Here is a 26630-nt window from a genome sequence, read left to right on the forward strand (position 1 = left end):
ATAAAAGCAACATGATTTGTCCAGTACATGTATTTCACCCAGCATTGTCAAAAGTAACCTGAAAGTCAATTAAAGTATCTACAATAATTTCAAAAATGACTACTTGAACTTTAAAAACTTTAAATCAATAACCTCATATCATTGTGTTCTGAAATTAGAAAATTCTTGGCACATATAAAATACATTTACCTACTTCAATTAGGTCAATGTCAGGATTTATCAAAGTTCTCCATCATCAAAATTTGTTAAAAATCTTGATTCTTAAGTCCTATAAAAAATATGTATCAATCAAGTGATATGTGTCTGATCTAATTCCATAAAGTAAGAAGGCAGGGGAAAAAAAAAAAAAAAACTTGTACAGTTAAACTTCATATCCTAAACATTTAATCCTTTATTTGAGCCTACCTCTAAATTTAAAAAGATGTCAGTACTCTGCATACCAATTGTAAACAATACAAAAATTTCAGTTAATACTAATCAGTTTAGTCCATTTTCTTACACACTGAACATATTCCTTACTAAGATCCAACAGAAGAATAATGAGAGTCTCGCTTTTTGGGTCACTTTTGAGTCCAGAGCCAACCAGTCTCAAAAATAACCAAAAGTATGTAGCTTTATGACTGGTAGTTTGTTTCCACAGTGAAAATATTCAGTCATAATCTTGTCATCTGAGGAAATCCTTCACTGTTCCAGAAGCACAGTTTGAAGTTCATCTTCTTTATTGATCATCATGGAAGCAATTGCTCCATCATTAAACTCAAAAGACGTTCCTCCATCCACAACCATACAAGCATCCCAACAACGAGAACGAACAGAAACCCTATGAAGAAAGAAACATCTCATTAAATATCAAGTTTTTCTAACTGGAAGTTAAGTTTATTAAAACCGCCGATAATCATTAAAACTGGCAGATTTTAAAGATCAAGTGGCTCTTAGGCATGACATAATGACTAATACATTAGTAAATTACCAAAGTTTAAATATTCAGTATAGCTCCATTCACTCAGACACTTTATCAGTGGACAAAGGTACACTCTAAAAGTTTCTTTTAGAGGATAATGTGGTATCACTGTGTCTTTTTATTTAAAGATTTATTTATTCATACAAGAACTGGAGTGTAGGGCAGAGGTACAAGGAGTGAGAGGATTCACCAGAGGCAGATTGGGGAGCAGAACAGACAGCCTGGCCAAATACACTGCTGAGGGGACCAGAAGGCAAGACAGGAAAGGTCTGCTGCACCATGTGGGCGGAACTAGTGCAGCAGTGGCAGTTGCCAGCTTCATAGTACTGCACTTTAACCCCTTGCTCCACCAGGGAGGCCCCTCACTGTGTCTTACTACCAAAAAAAAAAAAAATCACATCACCAGTTAAATATGTTTCTTTTATTTACTTAAATTTTTGCTTCTCTAAGATAGCACATTAAGTCTGAACGAAAATTATTTTGACCATGTTGGTATGATATCTCATTTGTTCCACAGATCTACTTGGTGCTAGATTAAATTTGATTGAATGAATCTAATGAACTGGACTACTTTTCAAACCAAGTACACTTTATAATTACATGGGATAAAGACAATCACGAGTCAAACTTTGGGAGCTTACTTTGAGGTGAAACAACGCTGACGACTGCTTGAGAAAACTCTGTTTGCTATTGGTTCTCGAATACTAAACAGTATTTTTGGTTCCTCTGGACTGTAGAGCAATGATTCATTATATTCATTTGTAACTATAAAGGAAAATAAATAGCATTGTCAATAAATAGTGGCTACTTCTGAAAAGTGAAAAATGGATGCTATTTCCAACTTAAATGCCATTCTCTTTTTTTTAAGATTTATTTATCTATGCATACAGAACTGGGATACATGCCAGAGGTGCAGGGTCGGTGAGAGGATTCACTAGAGACAGAGGGGGGAGCAGAACAGGCAGATCGACAAAATACACTGATGAGGAGAACAGAGGGCAAGACAAGAGAAGTCTGTGCCATGTGGATCAACTCGGGTCTGGATCGAACTGGCACAGGAGTGGCTGCAGCCAGCTGGCAGTGCTGTATCTTAACCAGTTCCTCCACCAGGAAGTGTCCTACATGCTATTCTTTCTAAAGGTCTGTTTAATACCAAGTTTCTTGGAACTCAGAGCACATTCCGTTAAAAAAAAAAAATGTTGGGCCCTCCCTGGTGGCACAGCGGGTTAAAGCACAGCACTGAGAAGCTAAAGCCACTTCCGCATGAGTTTGATTCCCGCCTGCCCTGGAGGTGACCCCATGGCGTGGCAGACCTCTCCTGACCCGCCCGCTGCTCCCCTCAGCAGTGTACTTCCTCGATCTGCTTGTTCTGTTCCCCACTCTGTCTCTGGTGAAGCCTCTCGCCGTCCCTGAGCCTCTGGCCTGTACCCCAGTTCTGTAAGTACAAATAAATCTTTAAAAAAAAAAAATGTTAAACCTTAGTAATAAGAATTAATTCAGTAGCCCACAGAAGCCTACATAATCCACAATATAGCAGAAAGGGTACACTTGGAAAAACTACCAAAAACAGAGAAACTCATTTGTGGCACTCAAAAAAATGGAACTTAAGTTGCTATATTCCTTTTTGGGTAAAGTTATACAAAAATTCATAAGTTTAATGATATAAAACAAAGTTTTCAAATATTGACTGACAATATGCTTTTTCCAATGAAGCTGTCATTATGCAGGATATTCTGTTGAACTTTTTTTTTTAAAGATTTATTTATTCGTATAGAACTGGGGAACAGGCCAGAGATGTGGAGGGTGAGAGGATTCACCAGAGACATAGCGGGAAGCAGAACAGGCAGATCCACGAAGTACACTGCTGAGGGGAGCAGCGGGCGGGTCAGGAGAGGTCTGCCACGCCATGTGGATCTCCTCCAGGGCAGGTGGGAATCGAACTCATGCGGAAGTGGCTTAAGCTTCTCAGTGCTGTGCTTTAACCCATTGCGCCACCAGGGAGGGCCTGAACTTTTTTTTTTTATCAGAGATGCTTTCTCTCTGACCAACAGACAGCAAGAAAAGCGTTAGTTTGAGGTGGTACAAAAATGATCTTGGTAGAGAAGAGTACTTTAATATTTCAAAATGTTGTATACAAAGCAAATGAAATGTTTTTCAATTTAAGAACTTAAATTTTTAGCAAGATAAATTCTAAATACTAAATCTAAAGAATTGTGTACCAGTGATCTATATCCATTCCCTTGTTTCAGCTGAGGAAGTAGAGGCATGGAAAAATCAGGCTGCCCCATAGTTTCAGGGAATGGTTAGTTTAGGATTAGAAACCACACCTTCAAATTCTTTGCTTACTATCCTTCTTCAACAGTTCTAGCTTCTTAAGTAAACCCTAAGTTAAGTGCACAGGAATAGACAGAAAGGAAACATTTTAGTGAATGTGGTGAGTATTCACAACTAAATGAATTCCTTCTTCAGAAGGCACTGAATGACACACTGAGGTTAGGTATATACTTACTGGCCAGGTTTGTATCTTTCTATATTATCTATCTCCCAGGACATGTTTGATGTTAGGGTTTCACAGAGGTTATATTTTCATGGTTGAAAACAATTAGAATAAAGTTCCCCTTTAAAACACTTTATTCTTTGAACATATTTAAAGTGATAATAAGAGTGTATATGAGTTAAAAAAAATTTGCTTTTATTAATTAGGCAAGTACATGTCTTGATAACATCCTGAAAAACAACACAGAACTTAAAGAAACTATTAGTAATTATGATCATTTGTCACTCACCTTTCTCTACCAATTCTCTGTTCAATGGAAGATTTAAATTTCCTTGTCGTTTTGCTATTGAAAGAGGAAAGGAAAAAAATATCTTGATTAAACAAAATATTGTATATAATGAGTAAGATATAATAAAAGATATACATTATACTGCAAATTACAGTTATAATATAAGTAGCTATTTTGGTACTTACCAATATTTAAAACATCTTCTACAGCCTGAGTTGCAACCCTGTTAATATTGAATGACCTAGAAACAAACACCACATCAATTCTTTTTTGTTGTAATTCTAAAAACATACTAAAAATGAAAAAGGAATGTTATTTAGTATAAAAAAAGTATGCTTAGAAATTACCAGGAAAAAAATAAACAACAATAACTAAAAGACAGTAGTTACTTCACCCAGTTTTAAAAAGTAGGTAAAGTACATGGAAGTTTACAGTATGAAAAAGTGTTCAATCTTATACTTAAAAAAACACAAAATAATTTTTCTCAGGGTTTCAAGAATTAAAAACTAACAATGTATTGGCATGAGTATGGCACATATACTGATGGTATTAATAGAAACTGAAGTTAGCAAACAATTCTACACTATTAACATTTTAAATGGACATACCATCATTTAGCTAAAACTCTAGTAATTTAGCCTAACTATACTTGCACATGTAAAACACAAAGATGATATGGAGGTATTTATTGAAGCTTTGTTTATAATAGTAAAGCAACTCAAATATGTATGTATCCATAAGAAAGCTGGTTAGATAAATTATAGCTACTCAAAATTACTACACAAGCATTAAAGGAATGAACTAGAACTATATGTGCTGATATGGAAAGATAACCATTATGTTGAGTTTAAAATCCAAGTATTACAATGTGTGTGTGTAGTATTTCCTGTTCTATTGCATATAAAAAGCTATACATATATGTATTATTGTTATATCTGGCGATCAATACTAACAATATGAAATGAAAGATATTAGTGCTCATTGCATACACTTTTGTACTATTTGACATATTTTTAACATATTTAAGTTTTTCTTCAATAAAATAGTAAAAGAGGATTAATAAAAGTTTTCCTGATGATGAGAAATCTTTGACCAGTATGATTTTAAGTTATTTAACAACTTAAAATCAACTGTTAACACAAACATGAATAACTTTTAAAAGTAGTACTGTCCTGGGGTCTATCACAATGGTAATGGAAAGGTTGTTTTTTTAATTCTTCCAATCAACTTAGAATAATTCTACTACCTCATGGTCTTAACAGATAATACCAATGAATAGGAATAATATGAGTCACACAACTCAACCTAATTCAGGAGTGGAAGTAAGGGATATTCTATATCCCATATAGGGGTATCCTTCACATTTTGAGAAATGGGATATTTTCTTTTTTTAAATATTTATTTATTTATGCATACAGAACTGGGGTACGGCCAGAGGTTCAGGAGCAGTGAGAGGATTCACCAGAGACAGAGTAGGGAAGAGAACAGACAGATCAAAAAAGTATTCTGCTGAGGGGAGCAGCGGGTGGGTCAGGAGAGGTCTGCCCGTGCCATGTGGTTCACCTCCAGGTTGGGGACTGAATTCATGCTGAAGTGGCTTTAGCTCCTTAGTGCTGTGTTTTAACCCACTTGTGCCACCAGGAAGAGCCCGAGAAATGGGTATGCAGATACACACATTTTTACATTAAAATATTAGGGTTATTCAGACTAACTCCTATAATTAAAAAAAAAAAAACAACTAAAATCTGGCACTTGATTATTTTAACTTTTCATCATTATCTGCCCTCCATTTTCACATTCAAAACACACCAAATATATTCTTTATGCATTCTTTACTTACTATGGTACTATGTGGTATAAAGTAAAATACTTTAAGCATTCTGATTTTATTGTTTTAATATAAGGGTCAGATACCTATCTCATCACTATTACTACTACACGCTCTAAGATATAAGGCATGTAAGGCACTACCTGGGTATTGCAAGGACTCAACAATGAATGACAATGTCAAATGCAAGGTACATATATAAGTTGCAGTCTAATACCTATGATTATCCACATCATTACAATTTTGGAATTTTCTATTTTAAATAAAAAGCCCATAAAATGAGCTGCATTTCTCAAAAAAATATATACTGACTGATCCCCTTACTGTGTAAGACTTCATTAACAGGATAAAAAGCCTTACAGACCTGCTCTAACATCTTAAGAACTATAAGTTATTGAGAATCCCACTACCCAACCCAAATGAAGTCCTCTGAACTAGTGTTAAATGAAGACTAACTTTCTATGTTGTAATCTGTATTTCAGTTAAATAACGTTACTTTTACGAGTGACTTAATTCTACATTAAAGACAAACTGTGTGCCTGAGCATTTGCTGGCCATCGTGTTCTTGTTAGGCCTCCAATCTTCACCATTCTAAACATCACCACCATTTGAACTCGGACATAACTTCTACTACAGTCAATAGAAAAACAATGTAAGTCTCAGATCTTCATCACCTAGTAACTTTGTCACTAAGAGCACTCCACTTCTAGAATTAAATCTGTCAAGGACAGAATCATGTAAGGAAGAAGAGTAGGAAATCTTAGAACTTAAAATTATAGTTCAGTAAATACTGTTGCAGTTTTAATGAGCATGGGATCATTCATTCAAAAGGTATTTGAGTGAATATATATTAGGTACTATGCTGTGTACATAAAAAGTTAAAACATCAAAGAAACAATCACCAGTCACTATCCCAAACATCTCAAAGTGCTCAAACTAACTAAAAGTTTAACTTTTTAGATAACTAATGATGTGGTTAGTGCTATAAGGACAAGGTACTGGGGGAGAACAAAACAGGATTAATTATGTTCATGAAAGGAACTAGGTCCTAGTAAAAATATTCTTCAGAGAATGACACTTAAGACCAAACTTTCTAGCCAGTGGATAGAAAGTGAGAGTGCTCAGGCATTCAAAGAAGGACTAAATTGCATTGAGCAAAAACAAAAAGGCCACAGAGAACATGGTTGTGCTGAGAATTGCAAATAGCTTGAAGTGTCTCAAGTGAGCTGATGGGTATAGAAAGGGCAGGAATAGGCTGATAAGGTACTTAGGTCATATTTAAAGGGCTTTACAACCGACTAAGTAATCTGAGCACAGTCAATAGTCAATAGAAGAATAAAAGCACAGAGGAATATAGTCAGGTTAGTCTACTTTTTAGAAATATCACTTTCTTGTCAGTATAGATGACAGCCTGAAGAATAATGAGTGAGGCACAAAGGGGGATGGGCATTGAATTAAAAAAACAGCAATAGAAATGGAAAAACAGAAGCGAGGATTCAGAAGTATTTATGACAGGATTTATAGACCAATGTAGAAAAGTAAAGAATAGGAAGACTCAAAAGTAAGAGCAAAATTTTGAGGAAGAATGCTTTTTCTCTGTAGCATGAAGTTAGGATAAACAGAAAAATTATTAAAAACACAGTTTTGAATGTGCTAAATCTTAAGTACTACTAATATTTTATCTATAAGGTTACTTTAGGAGATTGTACTCAGGTGAGAAGACAAGTGTAGAGAGAAGTTCTATACCTGCACAAGTATCAAAAATCAAATCTTCTCATACACTGATGAAATTACAGAAATTGAAGTTGGAGGACAATTCTGCAATATTAACATTTTAAGTGGACATCCATCAGTTAGCCAAAACTCTAGTAATTTAGCCTAACTATACATGTAAAATAAAAAGATGGTACGGAGCAATATACTGAATCACTGTCTGTAACAGCAAAGCAACTCAAATATGGATGCACCTGTACATATGTGTGGAGGTGAGGGGTGGAGAATGCCCCAGGTTATCTCCAATTACGCTTTCAATGCACAAACCTGTAGCATATTTTTTGTATTATACTTTTTCCTTTCTTTACGATCATTTAAAAAGGTCTTAGTAAAAAAAAAAAAAAATACACACACCCACACACACATATATAGTCCCATAAAATATTTAACTTTTTTTTCCTCTTTACAAATCTAATGCGGTAGGCTAAATAATGATCAAATAATGACAAAACAGAGACTGCAGTTGTAATCTATGATGTCATGGCAGGACTCTTGGACCCAGCTAATGAGTGAAGCAGAGACTATACCAACCAACGTAACACCATCAGACTGCTTCGTGCATGTAAGCTCTTGAATGAACTTTGTTACTTAAAAGATTTCACAAAAATTGATATGTAACATCCCAAGTTACTCACCAGGCCTTTGATCCTGTTCCAGTACACAAATTGAGCCCTGAACTCTTCTGTTTTTCCCATGGACCATCATCAACTGAAATCTCATAGTAGGAAGCCCTATGAAATGAGAATATAAAACTGAACTTGTTGAACTTATAGATAAGTAGTACTTCTCAGAACTAATAAAGTCTAAGTCGGCCAGCTTGACTTAATACATATTGTGGGCTAATTCAAATACTGATTAAGTGAAAACAAATTAAATTCCATGTAACTACATTCTCTGATCTACCTGTTCTTTTCTATCACTCCTAGTATTTCAAACAGAAGCTTCTTAAAAACTTTGGCCTAACATTATTAGTATTGCTTTCATCAAATATAACACATCCAGCAGCTTAATTCAGAACTCAGAAAGAAAATGACTTCTTAAGTAAGTTTCATTCTTGGTAGCTAGTATTTCATTAATCTGTGTCTAATCCTTTGAACTACCTACCAACAGTTTCTGCTAACCTCTTGTTTACTTATATTTCTTAGTTTCATAAATTCATAAAAAACTTAAACTTCTTAAGTGTTTTTTCACAGATATCCAAGTGGATATTATGACACCATTACAAGTATACTATTCTCTAACTGCACAATATATAAATAATTTGCAACTATTAAAAGTACTCCGTAAACATGTGAAAGCCTAAGCTGTAAACTACATCTTAAAAATAATGGTGTTACTGATCAACACTGATTCTTTTTCTCCAAAAATTAAAAAATGTTAAAATAGTGACAATTATTAAACAAAGCTTACAAACACTATCACTCTATAGATAATTTCTCTCATTCTACCACTTTCAATTTCTCCTGCCAATTTCCTAAATCTGTGAAAGTTTTACATGATATAATTCCTTTTCATTTTCTCTCTTAAGTCGGAAAGCATTCTTCATAAAAATAAAAGAAAGCTAGCCTTAATAATTTTCACATTTAATCTATTTCATAATTTTGTGATGTCCTCTAGAAAATCTGGAATTTAGGTACATTAGGAGCCCAATACATACAGACAAGCCAGCCAGATCCACAGGAATGACTGCTATTATGCTTGAATCACATAGAAACAAAAGAGCTTAGAAGTTAAGTAAAGGTGTAAGAGAAGCAATGGTGGACAGGAAGAAAATATATTCAGGTGAAAGATGCTGAAGGCCAAAATAAAATGAGTAAATTTAGTGTTATTCTTACATGCAGGTTTATCAAGATTAGTCAACTCATAGCAGGATTTTTGTTTCAGGGAAATTATTTTTTAAGGCAGCAATAAAACTCACAGTCCCTTTAGAGTGGGTATACTTCTTCTTAAATTGTCCACTGCTACAGCCCAAGAATAAGACATTCTAGGTTAGAATAGGAGAAAAGAAAAAAAAATTGGGCTTTTAAAAATGTTCTTAAATCTAAGAACATTAAAAGTGAGGCAGGAATATTATTGCTGCATTTCACATTTCAAAGCAAAGCATTCAAGTTTTCAGGGCAAAGTGAAGCCTCAACGCAGAATCTGGATTCAGGGTTTACATCGATCTGGGTTTATAAAATGGTCTGATATTCACAAGTTATATAACCTTGGTCAAGTTATTTGAATCTCCAAATCTCAGGTTTTTTCACTGACAAACAGAACTACCTTTCCCCATAGGGTTGCTTTGAGTATTAAATGTGATAACATATACAATACACACAATGCTCCATATGTTACAGGCCTCCAATAAATGTTCATTTCTTTTTTGCCCAAGGGTCTATGTCACAGAGTCTTTTAAAGTAAGCTTTAACACCTCCAGTAGTTAAACCTTTTGCAATTACATCAGAAGCTAGCACACTGCTATAAAAGCACATTGCTAGTAAAGATACAAGATGAGACATCAAAGAATACAAAAAGCAGCAGCAGCAGACATTATTTAGGAGATAAACCAACCAAATCGCTTTGCCACAGAAAATAAAAGCATTCAATCTGACATCTCGTGGGGCTTCAGTGAATTCTTGAAAGTTAATCAGTTGACAATCCCAGTTTTCCTCCTTCTACAAGTTATTTCACTTTTTAGTAAGTACAAATTATGAAGCCACACTACACTAGTAGAAGCTCTCAGAAGTTTCAACCTTTAAAATATACAAACAATACAAGCCATTAAGTGGGTTCTCTAGAATAAGCATAAACCCAAGAGATTCTAGCCTTTGTCACCTACTTATTGTAATGCAGACTTTCTTCAATTCCATTTAAAGTTGCTCTTTTGTCTCACATATTTAGCAATATTTAGATTATACCACTAGAGTTATATTTTTCTTCCTTCTTTATTCTATTATATATCTATTGTTCATTTTCATAATGCTTCAAACTTGATATGTAGCAATACTTTATATCTAGCATAAGTTTTACTATGTTAAAATAAATGTTTTTTAAACTTCACTATATTTTTAAGTTTCTTAAAGACTATATTGTCATTAAATTTCTTAGAACATACTTTATTTTAGTACTTTAGTTTATCGCCTTCAAGGGGATAAGCGTTCACCCTAGCTTTATATCCCTAGCACACATAACAGATACACAATGTATTTCTATTGATAATTTATATTACACTAATCAAAACAATTGCAGCCTCAAAAATATTGTTAAAATATTCAAGCCTGTTCTTTTCAGTCCTACCTCAATGAAGTCACTGGCTAAAACACAGCTACCTTGCTACCTTAAGGCTTTGCTCACCATAACCTTATGAACGAATATGATTTCAAACAAACACAATTTCAAAATATACAGAATTCTCAGTAAACTAGGAAAATCAACATTAGATGGCCTTCGAAGGGTCACACAGAAAAGTGGGGACATAGACTCCTCTCTAATCTTTCATTCCTGATTTAGCTGTAGCTAACAAAAATGAGAAGGCAAGTTCTAAAGTACTGCCAAGAGTTAAATTAAATTTACATTATAGAAGTCATTTTATGACTAATAACTAATGTTACACAAACACAATTTTGCAAAAAACAAATTCTGGTAACTTAAATCTTACTTACATTCAACATCAGAAAACAGATTTCATCACTAATAAAACACATATTTTATACTCATCATGAAGAATTTTATTAACCTTAATTTCTGCCAAAATGGTTATAAATTTTAAACTCGCAATATGCTTGACTTATGATATTGAACTAATAAGGTCACAATATCACCTATGTATTAATCCTGCCAAAAATGCTGAATTTTAATTTTATCAGAGGAAACAGTAAGTCATATAAATATAAAATAAGAGATATTCTACAAACCAATTTACTTGAACATTCAAATTTATGACTATCATGGATGAAAGTAGGGGTGGACTAACAAACTGTTCTTAATTCTAAAAAGGTCACAATGCCAAATTATATGCTAATACATGACCCTTAATTGGATCCTAAATAAATATAAGCAAATTTTTCAGCTTTAAAGGATATCATTAAAACAACTAGCTGTTTAACCTAGGATTTCATCAACTTTTTCATTATAAAACCTCTTTCCTCTTAACATGTATGAAGGTTTTGGCAATATTTCATTAAATAATTCCTTTTTATATGAACATGATAGTCACAAATCTCAAGCTAAAGAAATTGAACATCAAAAATTATGAAAATATTAAATTCCAAACTCAAGATCACACATTTAAAAGTACCTGGAGGATAGACTCTCTCCAATAAAGACTTCATTTAGGGCTCTCACTGGCAAAAGCTGGGGTCCTGAAGATTCAGACCCTACATGTAATGAAAATGAAAATAAAATCCAAGATAGCTCCGTAAATTTTAGAAATACTACTTATGAAACATTAAGATATTTATTTTTGTTTTAACTGAATCAGATCTTTTAACAGCAACACATAAATTAAGCATCTGTCATTTAAAGTAACCTAATATAAACCTTAGTCACCTAACATGATCCCTGAAGTAAAGCCCGTCTCTCTCAAGTTTTTTTTTTTTTTAATATTTACTTGTATATGCATACAGAACTGGGGTACAGACCAGAGGTGCAGAGACGGTGAGAGGATTCACCAGAGACAGAGTGGGGAGCAGAACAGGCAGACTGACAAAGTACACTGCTGAGGGGAGCAGCGGGCAGGTCAGAAGAGGTCTGCAGCACCATGTGGTCACCTCCCGGGCAGGGAACAAACGCATGCTGAAGTGGCTTTAGCTTGTTAGTGCTGTGCTTTAACATGCTGCACCACCAGGGAGGGCCCTCAAGTCTTTTTAAGTATAGGTTTACTACACACAAATATTTCTTTATACATCAGTGATATTAGTGATCTTTATAACAATGGTATCATACTATGTATAGGCCTCTGACTTGCTCTTTTCACTCAATAGCTTCTTTTCATAAGCTAACCAAATGAGAAAAAAATCTTTATTCTCTAGTAAGGCAATTAACAGGCTTAAAGCATATCCATATACGCCTATAAAGTTAACTGCTATGTCATTAGTTAATAGTTTTTCCTCCCACCACCTACTTCTTTTGGCCCTTTCTCCTTCCTCTCTCCTTCTTAACCTTAGAAACCTTACTTCAGTTGTCAAAGTCTGATAATTAATAATTGTTTTGTTTTCTCAGTTCATTTGCTTTGATTCCTAATATAATACATATATATGAAATCATCCAGAGGCCTTATATGATGATAGGGGTCACCATCTGGAAGTGCTTCAAAACACCCTCAAGAAGAGACATTAGTTAGAAATAAAGCTTCATCATTACATTAAGCTAATAAGGTACTGAGACTGTTTATCAAATCAATTCACTATCACTATGTACTTTAAACAACCAAACTTGGAGATAAATTATTAGTTTATGAGATTAAGTTTTTTAATAATAAACCAACTCTTCCTTCCCTTGAAGATGGAAATAAATATAATAAATTCTTCCTTAACTTATACATAAATTTACCTATGATACCTATCACTATGTACTTTAAACAACCAAACTTGGAGATAAATTATTAGTTTATGAGATTAAGTTTTTAAATAATAAACCAACTCTTCCTTCCCTTGAAGATGGAAATAAATATAATAAATTCTTCCTTAACTTATACATAAATTTACCTATGATACAAAATTTTAGTTGTTAAAAATCATATCATCCCCTTTTTTAAGTTGAAAAACTAGGGTTTCATTTTCCCCTCTATAATCTATTGTTCAAAATTAGGAAGCTAAATAGAAAGTCAAACCGTGTAATATAACTTTACCATCTCAAAACTACTCTCTATTCAAAATCCCACATAGCAACTTCCTAGGAAATGTTATTTCCAGTCAAGAAGAGAATTTAAACATTGAGTTGTCAAAAAAACCATGATGTATTTTTCTATGTTTTTTTGTGCAAAATGTGTCATGATTTTTCTAACAACCCAATAATATACACCTTAAAAATCTTCATGTGTTTTTTTTCAGAAAAATAAAGTCCTCTATTAAAAGAAAACTTCTAATAAAGCCCCCTAAAAAAATGGTGCCTAGATATACCAATCACAATTTCCAGTGTAAGTTTTAAGAAATCTGAAATTTTTCTGATTTCAGATTTTTTATAAATAATTTACTCCAACCACAAACCTTATGATTACTAGAAAAAGTGGTAAACTATGACTAATATTTTGTACTATTCGTAACTCATTTGGAACTCACAAATTAGTTCAGAATTCACCTTAACACTTAAAAATTTAAAAACTGCACATCATCTTATACTAATATTCTTTTAACACAAATGCACAGATCTTAAGAGTAGGGTACAAAATTTCCATACAAAAAGGTTTAATCAATAACTCTAATTATGTTAAATATACTTAAAAATAAATATATAAATGTATAACTTTAATTTTCCACAAATTAACTCGTTTTATTTTTACTGCTTGCTTTTTTTCCCCTGCAGTACTTTAAAAATTAAAAATAAGATCCTTTATTTAAAATCAACTAGCCTCTCAGACATTTTATAAATTTCCTGATCAACTAAGTTTTCAAACTGTCCTAGAAAATATTTCTACTAGGAGTAGGTTATATTCCTATATTTCATTCAGAGTCTAATAATAATATATTTTACAGCTGAAATAGTTCGCTGTACTTTTATTGATGTAGTTAGTGGCACTAAAATCCCAGAACAAACTGACTGTAAACTAATTACTTCTAAAAATTAGAGATCAAAATAACTACAAGTTTAACCAAATAAGGTACGACTGCCCCAAACACATGTAACACCCAATCCACTTACTTTCATCATGGACTCTTTCAATATTGAAGGCTCTACTATGTTGACTTAGACTTAACTGCTGCTCGTGAAGGTCCACAGGAACAGGATTTATGCCTGTCCCTTCAAGGTACAACCTGATACGCTGTCTCCATAACCATCTTAGAAATGCAAAGGAAAAGGAATTTATGTTTTTAAAAGGATATATTTTAACTTAGAATTAGACAGTCTTAGAATTTCACCAAATTCAAAAATTCACATTAAAGAACAAGTAATTCCATGAACAAATTATACCAGAAATACCAATACCAAAAGACTACAGATTCTTCTTACTCAAAGGCAAATTTAAATGTTTCTCATTTCTATTATAACATAAATACCTAATTTAAGCAAAAGCTCCCAAGTAACTTGAATTAAAGTTAAACTTTTTACCAAATATCTACTAAGCCAAGATAATGAGCTAGCTGTACTGTGTTCATCAAGAAATATATACAAAAAAGCATTCTGAAATTAAAATAACATTGTGTTAAAGTGGTCATAAATTAAAAAAAAAATCCATCCCCCAATTGTGCACTTTTCTTTACAATATCGAAAAAAAGAGATTATAACAAGTATTATAACATTTAAGATACCTAAAAAATTTAATGGCATTTTCGTAAAAAAAAGAAAAAAATAGGGTTTGTTTTCAAAATGAAAATTAATGTATTAAAGAGCCATGGGACAGAATCTGTTGGATATACACATAAATATGTGCTCCTGTTTAATGGTGACAGAGTAGCCATTTCTGGAGGTACCAACTTCTTTAAATGACTAGGAACCAGAATCATTACTAACAAAATGGTTCCAGAAGTCAGGATTCAATGCAATTTCACAAATATCCTGGGACAAAGCTTTCTCTAAACTACGAAATCTAAGAACTAGGAAATAAAAAATTCAACTTGTGATTTTCGCATTATCTCAGCTCCTTTTCTCCTCCCTGTCTTCTGGAGAAACTAACCACTGAACAAATTACATAAAAAGAATATGAAAAACATCCACCATGTTTAAGAAACACTTTACATGCAAGAAAGAAAAAGCAGTATGTGTGTATGTATGTATATGTGCCTGGAGTAATTCTAAACATCAGTCATTCTAGATGAAAGATGAGGATAAAAAATACAAAATCTCAAAGAATTTGAACACTGCATTTTAGGCAACAGTTTTAATAATCTTTCTACAAAACTTTTTAAAACATGTAACAAGATTAAGACAGTAGTGATAGAGCTCCTATCTCACCAAAGGAGAACCTCTATTTGCAATTCAGCTAAGGGCCCAGTAACCTGTTAATGCTTCTTTCTCCACACCATACCAATTGAACAAGAAAAAAGTAAGTTAGATACTCTTTTTCTGTGATTCAACATTAACTTTTATAACGATAGTTAATAATTCGTTAATGGCACATATTTCTTAATATATTTATATAACTACAGTAAGAAATTCATACCTGAACTCACCACGATAGAACTTCTGTAAGGCTTCTGGGAAGGAATGTGTGTATCGAACTGGAAGACATAAATGACCTTCAGACCTTTATTTTCAAAGGGATTTGGAGTGGTGTAAAAGGAAGAAGAAAACAAAGAATGTTTACTTTTTAAAATATCATTATCCTACAAAAATCAGATATTTAGTAAAATTTCTATTCTTTACTCCATGTTTTGCTACAAAAATTGTTTAAACTTCCAACAAGAACAAAGAAAGTTTACATCCAACTTTAATGTCAGATAATATAATACTATTTCCACAACACAGCAAAACTATAAAAATAACAAACCTGCTGACTGAAGTCCTCATAAAATTATCTAGTGGTACAATGGGGTTTGCATCTCACTTTAACATCACCTTCCACATCTCCAAACTACCATTCTCAAAAGGTTAGCCCGAGAAGTCAAACTAATATGAAATTGTTTTGAACCATATATCCCTTTAAAATGTAAGTTAAGAAATTTCAAGTCACTAAAAGAGAATCCAGAAAGTACACTCAAAAAATATGCTAATGAATTCCTTCAAGGAGTTAATAGTTTAATGTGAAGGACAGAAATAAAGACAAATGACTAGAAATTACAAAGTGATAAGCTGCTGTAAGAAGACGGGACAGCATGGCATCTAACATGAAGGAAGCTGTCCATCTATTAACTTACAAGTATAAAGAGCAGAGGCAAAGATTTTTACAAAGTGTGATTAAGCCAGTAATTTCTTTATCTGAAAGGATCAATACCAAGGTTAAGAAATTTAGGTAAGATCTAAGTTTCTTTTCATTTTTATATTCACTATAATACTTTTCACATTGCTAAGTATATAAAATATATCCGTTTTGAAATATTCTAGACAAAAGGTTCTCTTGTAACTAGGCTGCAAGCAGTTTAAGGTCTGACTTAGCTAAAGGACTTACTTTCTACACGGCACACTGGCACAGCTAACAAACTGGTGGTGGCCAATTGCTTTCCATGTGAGCCTTTCCATTGGGTTACTTATCTGTCCTCACAGCACCGTAACGGACTAACCCCAGAACAAAGAGTACAAAAAACCAATGCAGAAGCCAAAATACCATTAATAACCTAGTCTTGGAAGCTACACAGTCACACCATATTTTATTGGCCACATAGCCCATCCCTGATAGTACATGAGGGTTCGGGAACCACATAAAACTGCAAATACTAGATTATCCTGGAAGCTGGCAATGACATGCCTTCTATTCCATATTACTACTAAGCATTCAACTACTTACTAGTGCAGAATTAATAAGACGTATACAGAAAATTATATTTAATTTAGATGAGTCAATGTGAGTAAGCCATCCTAGAAGTGAACTCTCTGGCACAAGTTAAGTCCTCAGATGCCTACAGTCCAGCTGCATCTGACCATAACTTCATGAGTGACCCCAAGCCAAAACCACCCAGAGAAAAACTGTTCCTGAATTTTGACACACAGAAACCATGAAAGATTAACTAATTAATGACTATTACTGTTTAAGTGTGGTGATTTGTTATGTAATAGTTGATAATACAGAGAAGAAACAAATTCAACATTAACTTCTGGCCTTATTTAAGGACTGTGAGGCATTCTTTTTCCACTAGGAAAAAAGAAACCAGGAACCCTGAATTACATAATACATTGGAAGACTTAAAACATTTCTGCTTGAGATAAAGAATTCTAAAGCTTATAATTCTGGAAAGAAATTAGAGACAATACTACTGCCTGCCAGTTTCAAAACCCCCATAAGTTTGAGTACTAAGTCAGTAAAGGAAGATAAATTTCAACAAATAGTATAAAATGTGATAACTAAAGAATTTCTTATTTCAATAACAAGACATATGCCATGTTTTAAAATACATATATGTCAATACTGAAGGTAATCAAAAAATAAGAAGTGAATCAATGCTCTCTATTACTTATGCTCAGGAAACACTCAATTGGGCCAAAACCTGTTCTCTAAGATCACTTACCATTCTTTTTTCAAATGTTCGGTCTACTGACTATAAGTCAATAAGCAGTGATAAAAGAAATTAAAAACAAAGTCCTATACTCAAGGAATTTACAAACAGAAGAGAAAAATAATCAAGAAGAATATACTTTGAAGGTATAAGAGTTCTTCGTACAAGGAATTATAGTCTATCAGAGAGAGATATCAGTCTTACATGATGAAGAACAACTCAACTGAATAACTAGTATGAGGGCAATACACATATACAAAGGAATGAGAAGATCATGGGACTCTCTTACATTTTATCTAAATATAAATAAACTTCCTCACCAGGGCAAAAGCCTCCAACTACAGTGTGAGCAGATACTCACACTTGTATTCAAGAAAAATGTTTAGGGCAGGACAGGCAATTTGGATAAAAGTGTTGAAAAAGCAAAGTTTGCAGTTATAAAATAAGGACTGGGATGTAATACAGAATACGATGACTGTGTAGTTGATCCTTGAACAATGTGGAGGATGGGGGGGTGTAAACAACATGCAGTCAAAGATCTACAGCACTAAAATACAAGGTCTTGCAAAAGACAGAGACCAAGCAATAGACATGAGAGACAGGAAGAAAGGGGTGTCATAAATTCCAAAGTAGTACAGATGCAAAAAGGAGCAGGGAGCATCAGAATTTTCCAGAAAGCAGAATAAGGAAAAAAAATGTCCAGGAAGTCTAGTAAATGATATCACTGGTCTATGAAGCAAAATTAATGTCAATGAACTGCCTGATGAAAAATCCAGGAAAGACCTAGAAAAGTTTATAAAATATCTATGAAGTAAGGAAGTAGAGGTAACAAGCACAAGGATAAGGGAAGAAAAAGTGATAATAACCAAGCAAAAGAGACACAGTAAAGGATCTAATAAATTGTGTTGAAAAATGAGAATGTTGACTAAGCTTTTAGGTTAAGAGGAATTATATGTGAAGGGTGCAGGGAAAAAAAAGGAATAAATGATAGAATTAAGATTATTTTTTAAGCAAAAACTTAAGAAGTTCTAATCCAGTGAGTTCCACTTCCTCTATAAGAAGACCTATAGTCAGAAGGGAAATTCCAGATTAAGTATAGGTAAGGTTATGGCTGTGGGTATCTAGAATTTAGTGAAGGTTAAATGTCAGTGAAGGTGAGGAAGGGGGGGGGGAAGAACAGGGTTTGGATTTGCCTTCAATAAGTCACTGAGGTTACTTAGAAAATCAATAAAGGCATAACCAGGAATGCAGATGAGAATCACAGGAAGGATAAAGATGAAACATTATTACTTCATCCTTCTCAGCAATACCAAAGTTTATCAATACTCATCTGGGTCAATGACAGTTCTATTCTGCCACAGATTACATTTCAGACCATCAGGGAAGTCAAATCTAAATAACTTGTTCATCCCATATCACAATTTTCTAATACCAGCTAAATGCATATTCTCATGTTTGAGCTTAAAAAATAAGCTACATCCCTGTAAACAACTACATATAAAAGGTGGTAACCAATGCTATATAGCTAAATTTTATCACACAAATGTTTTTGGTACATGATTCTAATATAATATTCATTATAGCCAAGAACAATGATAACTTCCACGTAAACACCATGTGCCACAGTCAACTGTTGTAGCAAGAGCCCAGAAATATGACTGCAATAAGAAAATAAAGACAAGCTTCCAAACCTTAAGATTAATCGCAGATGCTATGCAAAGCAAAGCATAGATGCTCCATATATATAACATAAAAAATTAAAAAAAAAGCCAAAGTAATACATTTTCTTTTACCGTTCTGGATCAGTGTTTACTCCAATAACTGGCTTAAGTCTGTCCAAAACTTTACTTGCTGCTAGAAGCATTGTGCCATCACCTGAAGGGACAAAGATAAAACCAGACTTCTGTCACAAAACCAATTTTTAGAACCACTTCAACAATGGTACTTTTGTTTAAACAATCACTTCCCTCTCCTGTTCGCCATAGTCTAACCCACGTCCTCTCTCCTATCTTTATATTCTCTCCCATTTTAATCCAGGACTTCTAAACAATGACAAAACTGACATTTTTCCGCCAGGGGAGTCTCTGCTGCAGGGCTGAGCTGTTCCCTTCAGGGTGTTAGCAGTGCCCTGTACCCAGCAGATGCCAGCAGTATGCCAGTTGGAACCACCACTCTAACCCCATCACTTCCATTAGCCAATCTTCTTTCCTTCTCTCATACTACCAGTCCAAATTCAAAAATTATTTTAATAAAAATATATAACACAAAGTGTCAAACTTTGGGTTTTTCTCTGTAACTGCTGTAATTTAAAGCTTTAGAAAGTATAGTCACTTAAACTTAATAAATCTCTTGAAAAATAAATGTAAGTATATTAGGGTTAAAGGGATGGAATTTATCCAATCTCAACCTCTTAAACATCTTCAATTTTTTTTGAGAGGCGTCATAAACCAAATTATAGCTACAAGTAATTCTTTGAATCACATTTGAAGTTAGAGGCATACCTTAGTACACACATAGGGACCTTCACAGTAATATCATTTGCTAAAAAAAACAATACATTGTATAAAACATAATTAGACCTAAACCTGATGATAAAAATGCAAAAGTTTGTCTTATATTAGAAACTGTTTCATTATAGCCATTTCACAGGGTATTTGGAAATAAATGTATCCAAGAGCAATGTCCATATTCCAACATCTTTACCTCTGTACAACTATTACCTCCTGCAGCTATGACAGCATCTGCCCATCGAACAGTCTCTTCATCATATTCTCTCCTTTTTACTAGACGAAACTCAATTCCCTCATTCCTAAGATAAAAAAGTAAAGCTTACATAAAATTTCTATAACATAAAGGGGTATGTTTTCTGAAAGACAGATATTACAATGGTGCTGAAAAACAAAGAAGTGTGTTTTATAAGCAAACTCATATTTAGCTTTTATAAGTTTAACTTCATTTTCATTTAATTAACAAATCAACTATGTCAAGAAGCATATGAATAAAGTAAATGATGATCCCAAATTTCCATGTGCTTTAAAAATACCTTTTATAGTCCTTGACAAATAGCCATACACTGAATTTCATTTTACTTTCTCTAGTCCCTCCAATGCTAATATTCATTAATACAAAACTGACCTAGTAGATTAAGACCCAAACATTTTTTTATTATGAAATTGAATAGCTATTATTTTAAATTCAACAAATATTCACTAACAACAGACAGTAAAACACTAATTTGCATGTTCTCATACTGATTCTCTTATATAAACTTATTTATTGACTTCATTTAGTTCCAAATTAACTGGTTTCTATAATAATTTTTAGTCATTCCATTATTATAATGAATACCCATTATAAACTACTATTTATTTAAGAGATAAAACAGCTAAACAGCTATCCACATAAGTTGAAAGCCTGTTGTATACAAAACTCTTTGTAGAAAAGGTACTTTGCAAGCAGACCAAGTAACTGAACATCTGAAAATTTGCAGAGTACAATAAAAATTTCCTTAGAAACACTATATGGTCCACTGACCATAATCTAATTTTCTGAAGATGACTTTATAATGATAATCTTTTTACTTAGTCTAAAAATAAGCTGTTAGTAAAAAAACAAAAGTTGAAACTTCTGAATAAAAAGGTCCATCCAACCCCACAGACTTACCGTAAACTCTCTAGAATATGCTCTACATTTTTGGTATGAATATGATGTCGTTCAAGCAGTCCACTGTAGCTTGAGCCTTTCAAGGCAAGCTATATCAAAATAAAATAAAGTTTGTCTCATTACATGACATTATATTTCTAAAGCTAACAAATTTTTCTGGTTTTTTGTTTGTTTTTTGGGGTTTTTTTGCGTGAGATATCCAGGATGGCTCGAGCCTTCCTGCTCTCCCAGATCACTGTTAGTCATGGGGAATTTTTTTTTAAGACTCCATCAAACCATCTATGCCCATATGTCATCTGCCTCCTTCCCAACCCCTCAACCCTTTTCTCTATTTTTCTGTTAACCATTACCTTCTTTTTTGAGTTCAAATTTTTATTTCATCTAATATATATAACTGTTTAAGCATTTATATTCCACAGATGAGTGAAACCATCTGAAATCTGTCTTTCACTTTTTGAATGATTTCAGTCAACATAATCACCTCAAGATCCATCGATTTTGCGACAAATGCTACCACTTCATCTTAATTCACAGCTGTATAATATTCCAATGATTATATGCTCCCCAATTTATCCATTCATCTACTGAAGGGCACTTGGTTTGGCTCCATGTTTTGGCAAATTGTAAACAGTACTGCTATGTGCAATGTGTTAAAAACCCATTTAAAAAATAAGGAAAACACTCAAGCTGTAAAATATGAAAATTTTGAAATCATGTTGATGACATGATTTGGGAAACATAATGCTGTATTTGGCATTAAAATGAAATCATAATTTTCTGAAATCAGACTTTCTACTTAAGTTTTAACTTGTAGGTTTAAAGTACCAGCTCCAAAGAGCTTAAACAATCTTGAAAGAAAAAGGAAAAATGGAGACATCACAATTCCTGCTTCAAACAGTATTGTAAAGCAGTAGTAATCAAAACAGTATGATACTGGAACAAAAACAGAAAGTCCAATCAATGGGATAGAACTGAAACCCCAGAGATAATTCTACATTAATATGGACAGCTAATTTTTGACAAAGGAATTATGGCCATATGATGGAGAAATTACATGTTTCCTAGCATCATTTATTAAAAAGGCTCTCTTTTTTCTCACATATTACATATGACAACATGAAAAACAAAACAATTTCTAGACAGTATTTTAATAATAGGTATTATACTTTCTATAAAAAAGTATAAAAATTATAGAACAAACATCTATAAAGAAAATTTAAATCTTATTATTCAAGATAATTACTATTAATTTTTGATAGCTAACGTTTCCACTCTCTGGTCTATAAATATCAAGCTAAGGGTTTTAAAATGATTTTGTCCTCTATAATCTGAAGGGAAATGAGAGCTCCTCAAAAGAGAAGCTAAGAATGCATTTGGCTATTTGAAAATTAGCACACAGATGTTAACTCACAATTGTACACTGGACAGATACCTAAATACATTTCATTATATTTAGACAAAACAAACAAACAGCAGGAATATTTTTTAAAAGAAAGCAATAACCTAGATAATAATAATCCTCCATTTCAATCAACAATGAAAGTCAGAGATTCTAAGAGTAAAATTCCTAAATATACCAATAACACCCAGATTGTTATTATTATTATCAACTATGACTTCACTAAAAATGCATCAATATTTTTCAATGAATATGAATTAAAAGAACTTTTGTCTCTATTCTCTCCCTGGGGATATCCTTTGAAGGCATTAAAAGAGATTTGTATTTTGAGACAAGTGATTCCCAACAGCTATCTCCAATCTAACTTGTACACACAAACTGTTTTTGATACGCCTCTGAATACTTAACTGTGACCTCAAATAAACACTCAAAATCAAGTCCCTGGTTTTCACAGATTAGTAACCATGATGTATTACTCTGTTACAGTAATTACTTCTCCTAAACCCATTTTAAGAATGAAAGTGTTTTTACACAGCTAGAAATTAAGCTACAATAAAATTAAATTTATGCAAATATCTGAGTGCCTACTATATATTCATTTTGAGCTCAATCAAATGTACTAAATGTAACACTGAAAACTGTTAAGGACAATGAGAACAAATTCAAATGAATATAAATCTATTATAGTAGCTTCACCCATTTTTCTGCTTCTAATCTGTAATATATAAAACTTAAATGATGCCCTTTCCAGATTTCAATGTTTCAATTTTGGGGAATAAAGTACCTACTGTGTGAGTACTATAAATTTTAGTCTGGTTATTCAGAAGCCTGTATGCTTACTTCCTGGCCCTCAACAAACTCCAGAAAATTAATACTACTGAACAGTTGAGTGTTAGCAAACTCATTTGAGATGATAAAAGAAGGCTTGAGTTGTGGGGAAAATAATTTTGGAAAATCAACCAAAAACCTTAAGTTTTCCATGATTTTAATAAGTTTTGCTACCAACACTAAACTTTCAAATATTAATACAAAGCTCATATAGCATCACAACACTGGAACAAAAACGTCACATCATAAATTCTTGTTCCCACTCAAATTTCTTCTTGTCAAGTAACTAATAATTCATGCTTGATATATTTAGAGAATGTAAGTTTTTATAGTAATTTTCTTTAAAGGCATATTTTGTTAGGTTAGTAAGGTTCATTAGCATGGACTAGCTAAACTAAGCAAAGAAAAGGTAAAGTGTTTTTAAAAGCCACTTAAGAACATCAGTTACAAAGTGTTGAGTCACTGATCAAATGATTCATGATATTCAAAGACTGAGAAGAATTTCTAGCTACCTCTCTAAACAAAAACTTTTTAAGACTCAAAAATATACATAAATTACACAAAATAAGAACACGAGTTCTTTATAAAGCATTTGATAGTTAAGAGATTGATAAATTACTGAAATTTAGAAGACATTCTCAATTCTTCAATGCCAAACACTAGGTGTGAAAATCTCTAGCATTTTTTCTAAGAATTCCAGTCAGTTCTTAGATATATTTTAAAAACTTGTCTAAGACTATTCACCTGGGTACTTGGAAAAAGCAGTGTGAAGCTCAAAGATCTACAAAAGCACACATTTCAATATGAGCAACTGTGTTTCCTCCTACAAAATCTCCAGGATCCAACATTTTCCTCATATTGCTGATATTGTAAGACAACATAGCAGGAAAGAAATAGAGGAGAATTCTCAATGGACAAAAATTTACCACACTTCAGTTCAGATGTGATAGTTGTTTTCCAAATGATCTACATGTTTAATTAGCAACTTAATCAAAACTGAATATATTACAAAAACAAAATTTTAAATGTATTTTACTAATCTGGCAAACATTACTACTTTGTTCTCCAGGTAAGGCATGTATTCGTGGAGGCCCAGGAAGGGAAAGAAATAGGTCTTTTCAATTTAAAACACAAGAAATACACAATCTTTTGAGACAATGAGTTTGGCATGTGATCTTACTAGGCACAATTTAAATACTCTTAAAAGGGTATCCACTTAACTAAATGGAAAACTTACTCAAAAAAAAAAAGCCTTAAGTTGATTAGTGTACCTAATTAATGGCTAGAAAGTAAATGACTTGCCTTGTACAATCAGGTAATCAGGCCTAGCACACCGACCTCTAGTTCTTCAGATCTACTTGATATTTATCTTGTGTCATTTCTGTTCCATTTATCTTCTCTCCCAGGTGCTCACTTTTACTTTCTCCACCATTCTCTTCTCACCTCTACATTTTTCTCTTAATTCCATTTACCTCCTCCTCTGTATGGCGGCACTGCATAAGGTTCCATTTTGGTTTTATCAGATCGCACTTAACTTTTTCCTTGAATAATCTTCCCATCCCTTAGAACTTGATCTAAAACTACACATCAGTAACCTGAAATCTGTACCACTGGCTCCTGCTTTCTCTTAAGATATAAAAGAACACACTTTCAGGGGCCTCCTTGGTGGAGTAGTAGTTAAATCTTAGCACACTATCACTGTTGTGGCCTAAATCCAATCCTCATCCAGGGAACTAAACCATATTCTCCCCACTCCCCCACTGCACCCCCTACCAGTGTATTGGATCCACCTGTACTACCTCCCACTCTGTCTCTGGTAAATCCTCTCACAACCTCCCAGCACCCCTAAACTACATCCCAGTTCTATACATAAATAAATAACATCTTTTAAAAAAGGAACACATTTTCAAATACCTACCTTTATGTCCATATATATGTAGCTCAAGTATCTCTCCCTCCAAAACATCTAAACCTGATTAGACATTCCTTCTCCAATTAGCCTTTCTAAGCCCCACATGTCAGTTAATACTAATCATCATTTACCTAATCAATAGAATAAACCCAAGTGTCACCTTTGATTTTCCCTTCCCACTCAATCTCCAGTCAGCAGCAATTGCATAGTTAACTGTTTCTCCAATCTGTTCTTAACAAATTTACACTGCCACTGCCTGAGTTCTAGTCAACTTCTATCTGGTCTTACACAATAGCTTGTACCTGGAATTTCTAAACTAGAGTGTTTTTTGAAAATCTTTATTTCTCACTTCCCCTAAACTACCACCATCAGAAGCCTACTTTCATACCACCCCCAGAAGTCCTAAGTATCAAAACTGACCCTCATCACTTCACTTCTGTAAGGAAAAAGGAGTAGGACTGTAGACAATAATGGCAAGGTAAGTATTTTTAAAGCAGATCATAACTTCTATAATTATTTTCTCCATTATGAAAATACTAACCCAAAGAAAAAACTTTCACGATTTCAAGAAACAAACTAAAACAAAATACTAAACAGAGTTAAATTCAGTAAGTCCTCAATTACTTCAGTGACCTTAGCAAAGGAATTTACTTTGAAGTGATCAAATGTGCTGTTTTAGCTACATAATTTGGTGAGTTTACTTTTAGAATTATGCCATTTCAAATAAAATTATGTAAATTACAGATTTAATTTGATCTTTATAAAAATTATGTAAAAAAAGAAAAAGCCAAAGATGCTGATAAAAAGGAGATGGTTAGTTGTTCATGTTTACAAAGTCATATTATTGTGCTGCCAGGATCAAAATTTAGAACGACTGCAATTCATCTAGAATGCTTGAGAACCATTAATACTCTCACGGGGTCACTAAGTATCAACTATAATTATTAAGTTACATAGGCCACGACCTAGCCTGTTTTTTATCATATTCTATCAGCTTTCAGAAGCAAGCTAATTAGCTAACTCTCTATGAATGCATAGGTTTTACAGAAGTTAGTCTAATTTCCTGCATGATCCACATCCAGTGGTTATTATGAAGAACATAAATATATATATAAATTAGTATTTCTAAGGCATTAAATAACTGCTGCTATCAGCTTTCAGAAGCAAGCTAATTAGCTAACTCTCTATGAATGC

The 26630-nt window shown here is 33.2% G+C and overlaps 1 protein-coding gene across 1 annotated transcript in view; it reads right to left on the minus strand.

Moving 5' to 3' along the window:
- Positions 1 to 367: 367 nt before the first annotated feature.
- The window catches only part of NADK2 (NAD kinase 2, mitochondrial), a 32712-nt gene continuing 6449 nt past the window's right edge, over positions 368 to 26630 (minus strand). The window contains 11 exon segments of the mRNA XM_012721712.1: positions 368 to 820; positions 1603 to 1726; positions 3748 to 3801; positions 3933 to 3988; positions 7984 to 8079; positions 11628 to 11706; positions 14189 to 14325; positions 15648 to 15731; positions 19428 to 19509; positions 20355 to 20443; positions 21298 to 21386. Of these exon segments, the coding sequence (XP_012577166.1) occupies positions 682 to 820; positions 1603 to 1726; positions 3748 to 3801; positions 3933 to 3988; positions 7984 to 8079; positions 11628 to 11706; positions 14189 to 14325; positions 15648 to 15731; positions 19428 to 19509; positions 20355 to 20443; positions 21298 to 21386 (1029 nt within the window). The 3' untranslated portion in view covers positions 368 to 681.

Source organism: Condylura cristata, unplaced genomic scaffold (assembly GCF_000260355.1).
Source record: "Condylura cristata isolate star-nosed mole 26May11 unplaced genomic scaffold, ConCri1.0 scaffold00007, whole genome shotgun sequence".
Classification (NCBI taxonomy): domain Eukaryota; kingdom Metazoa; phylum Chordata; class Mammalia; order Eulipotyphla; family Talpidae; genus Condylura; species Condylura cristata.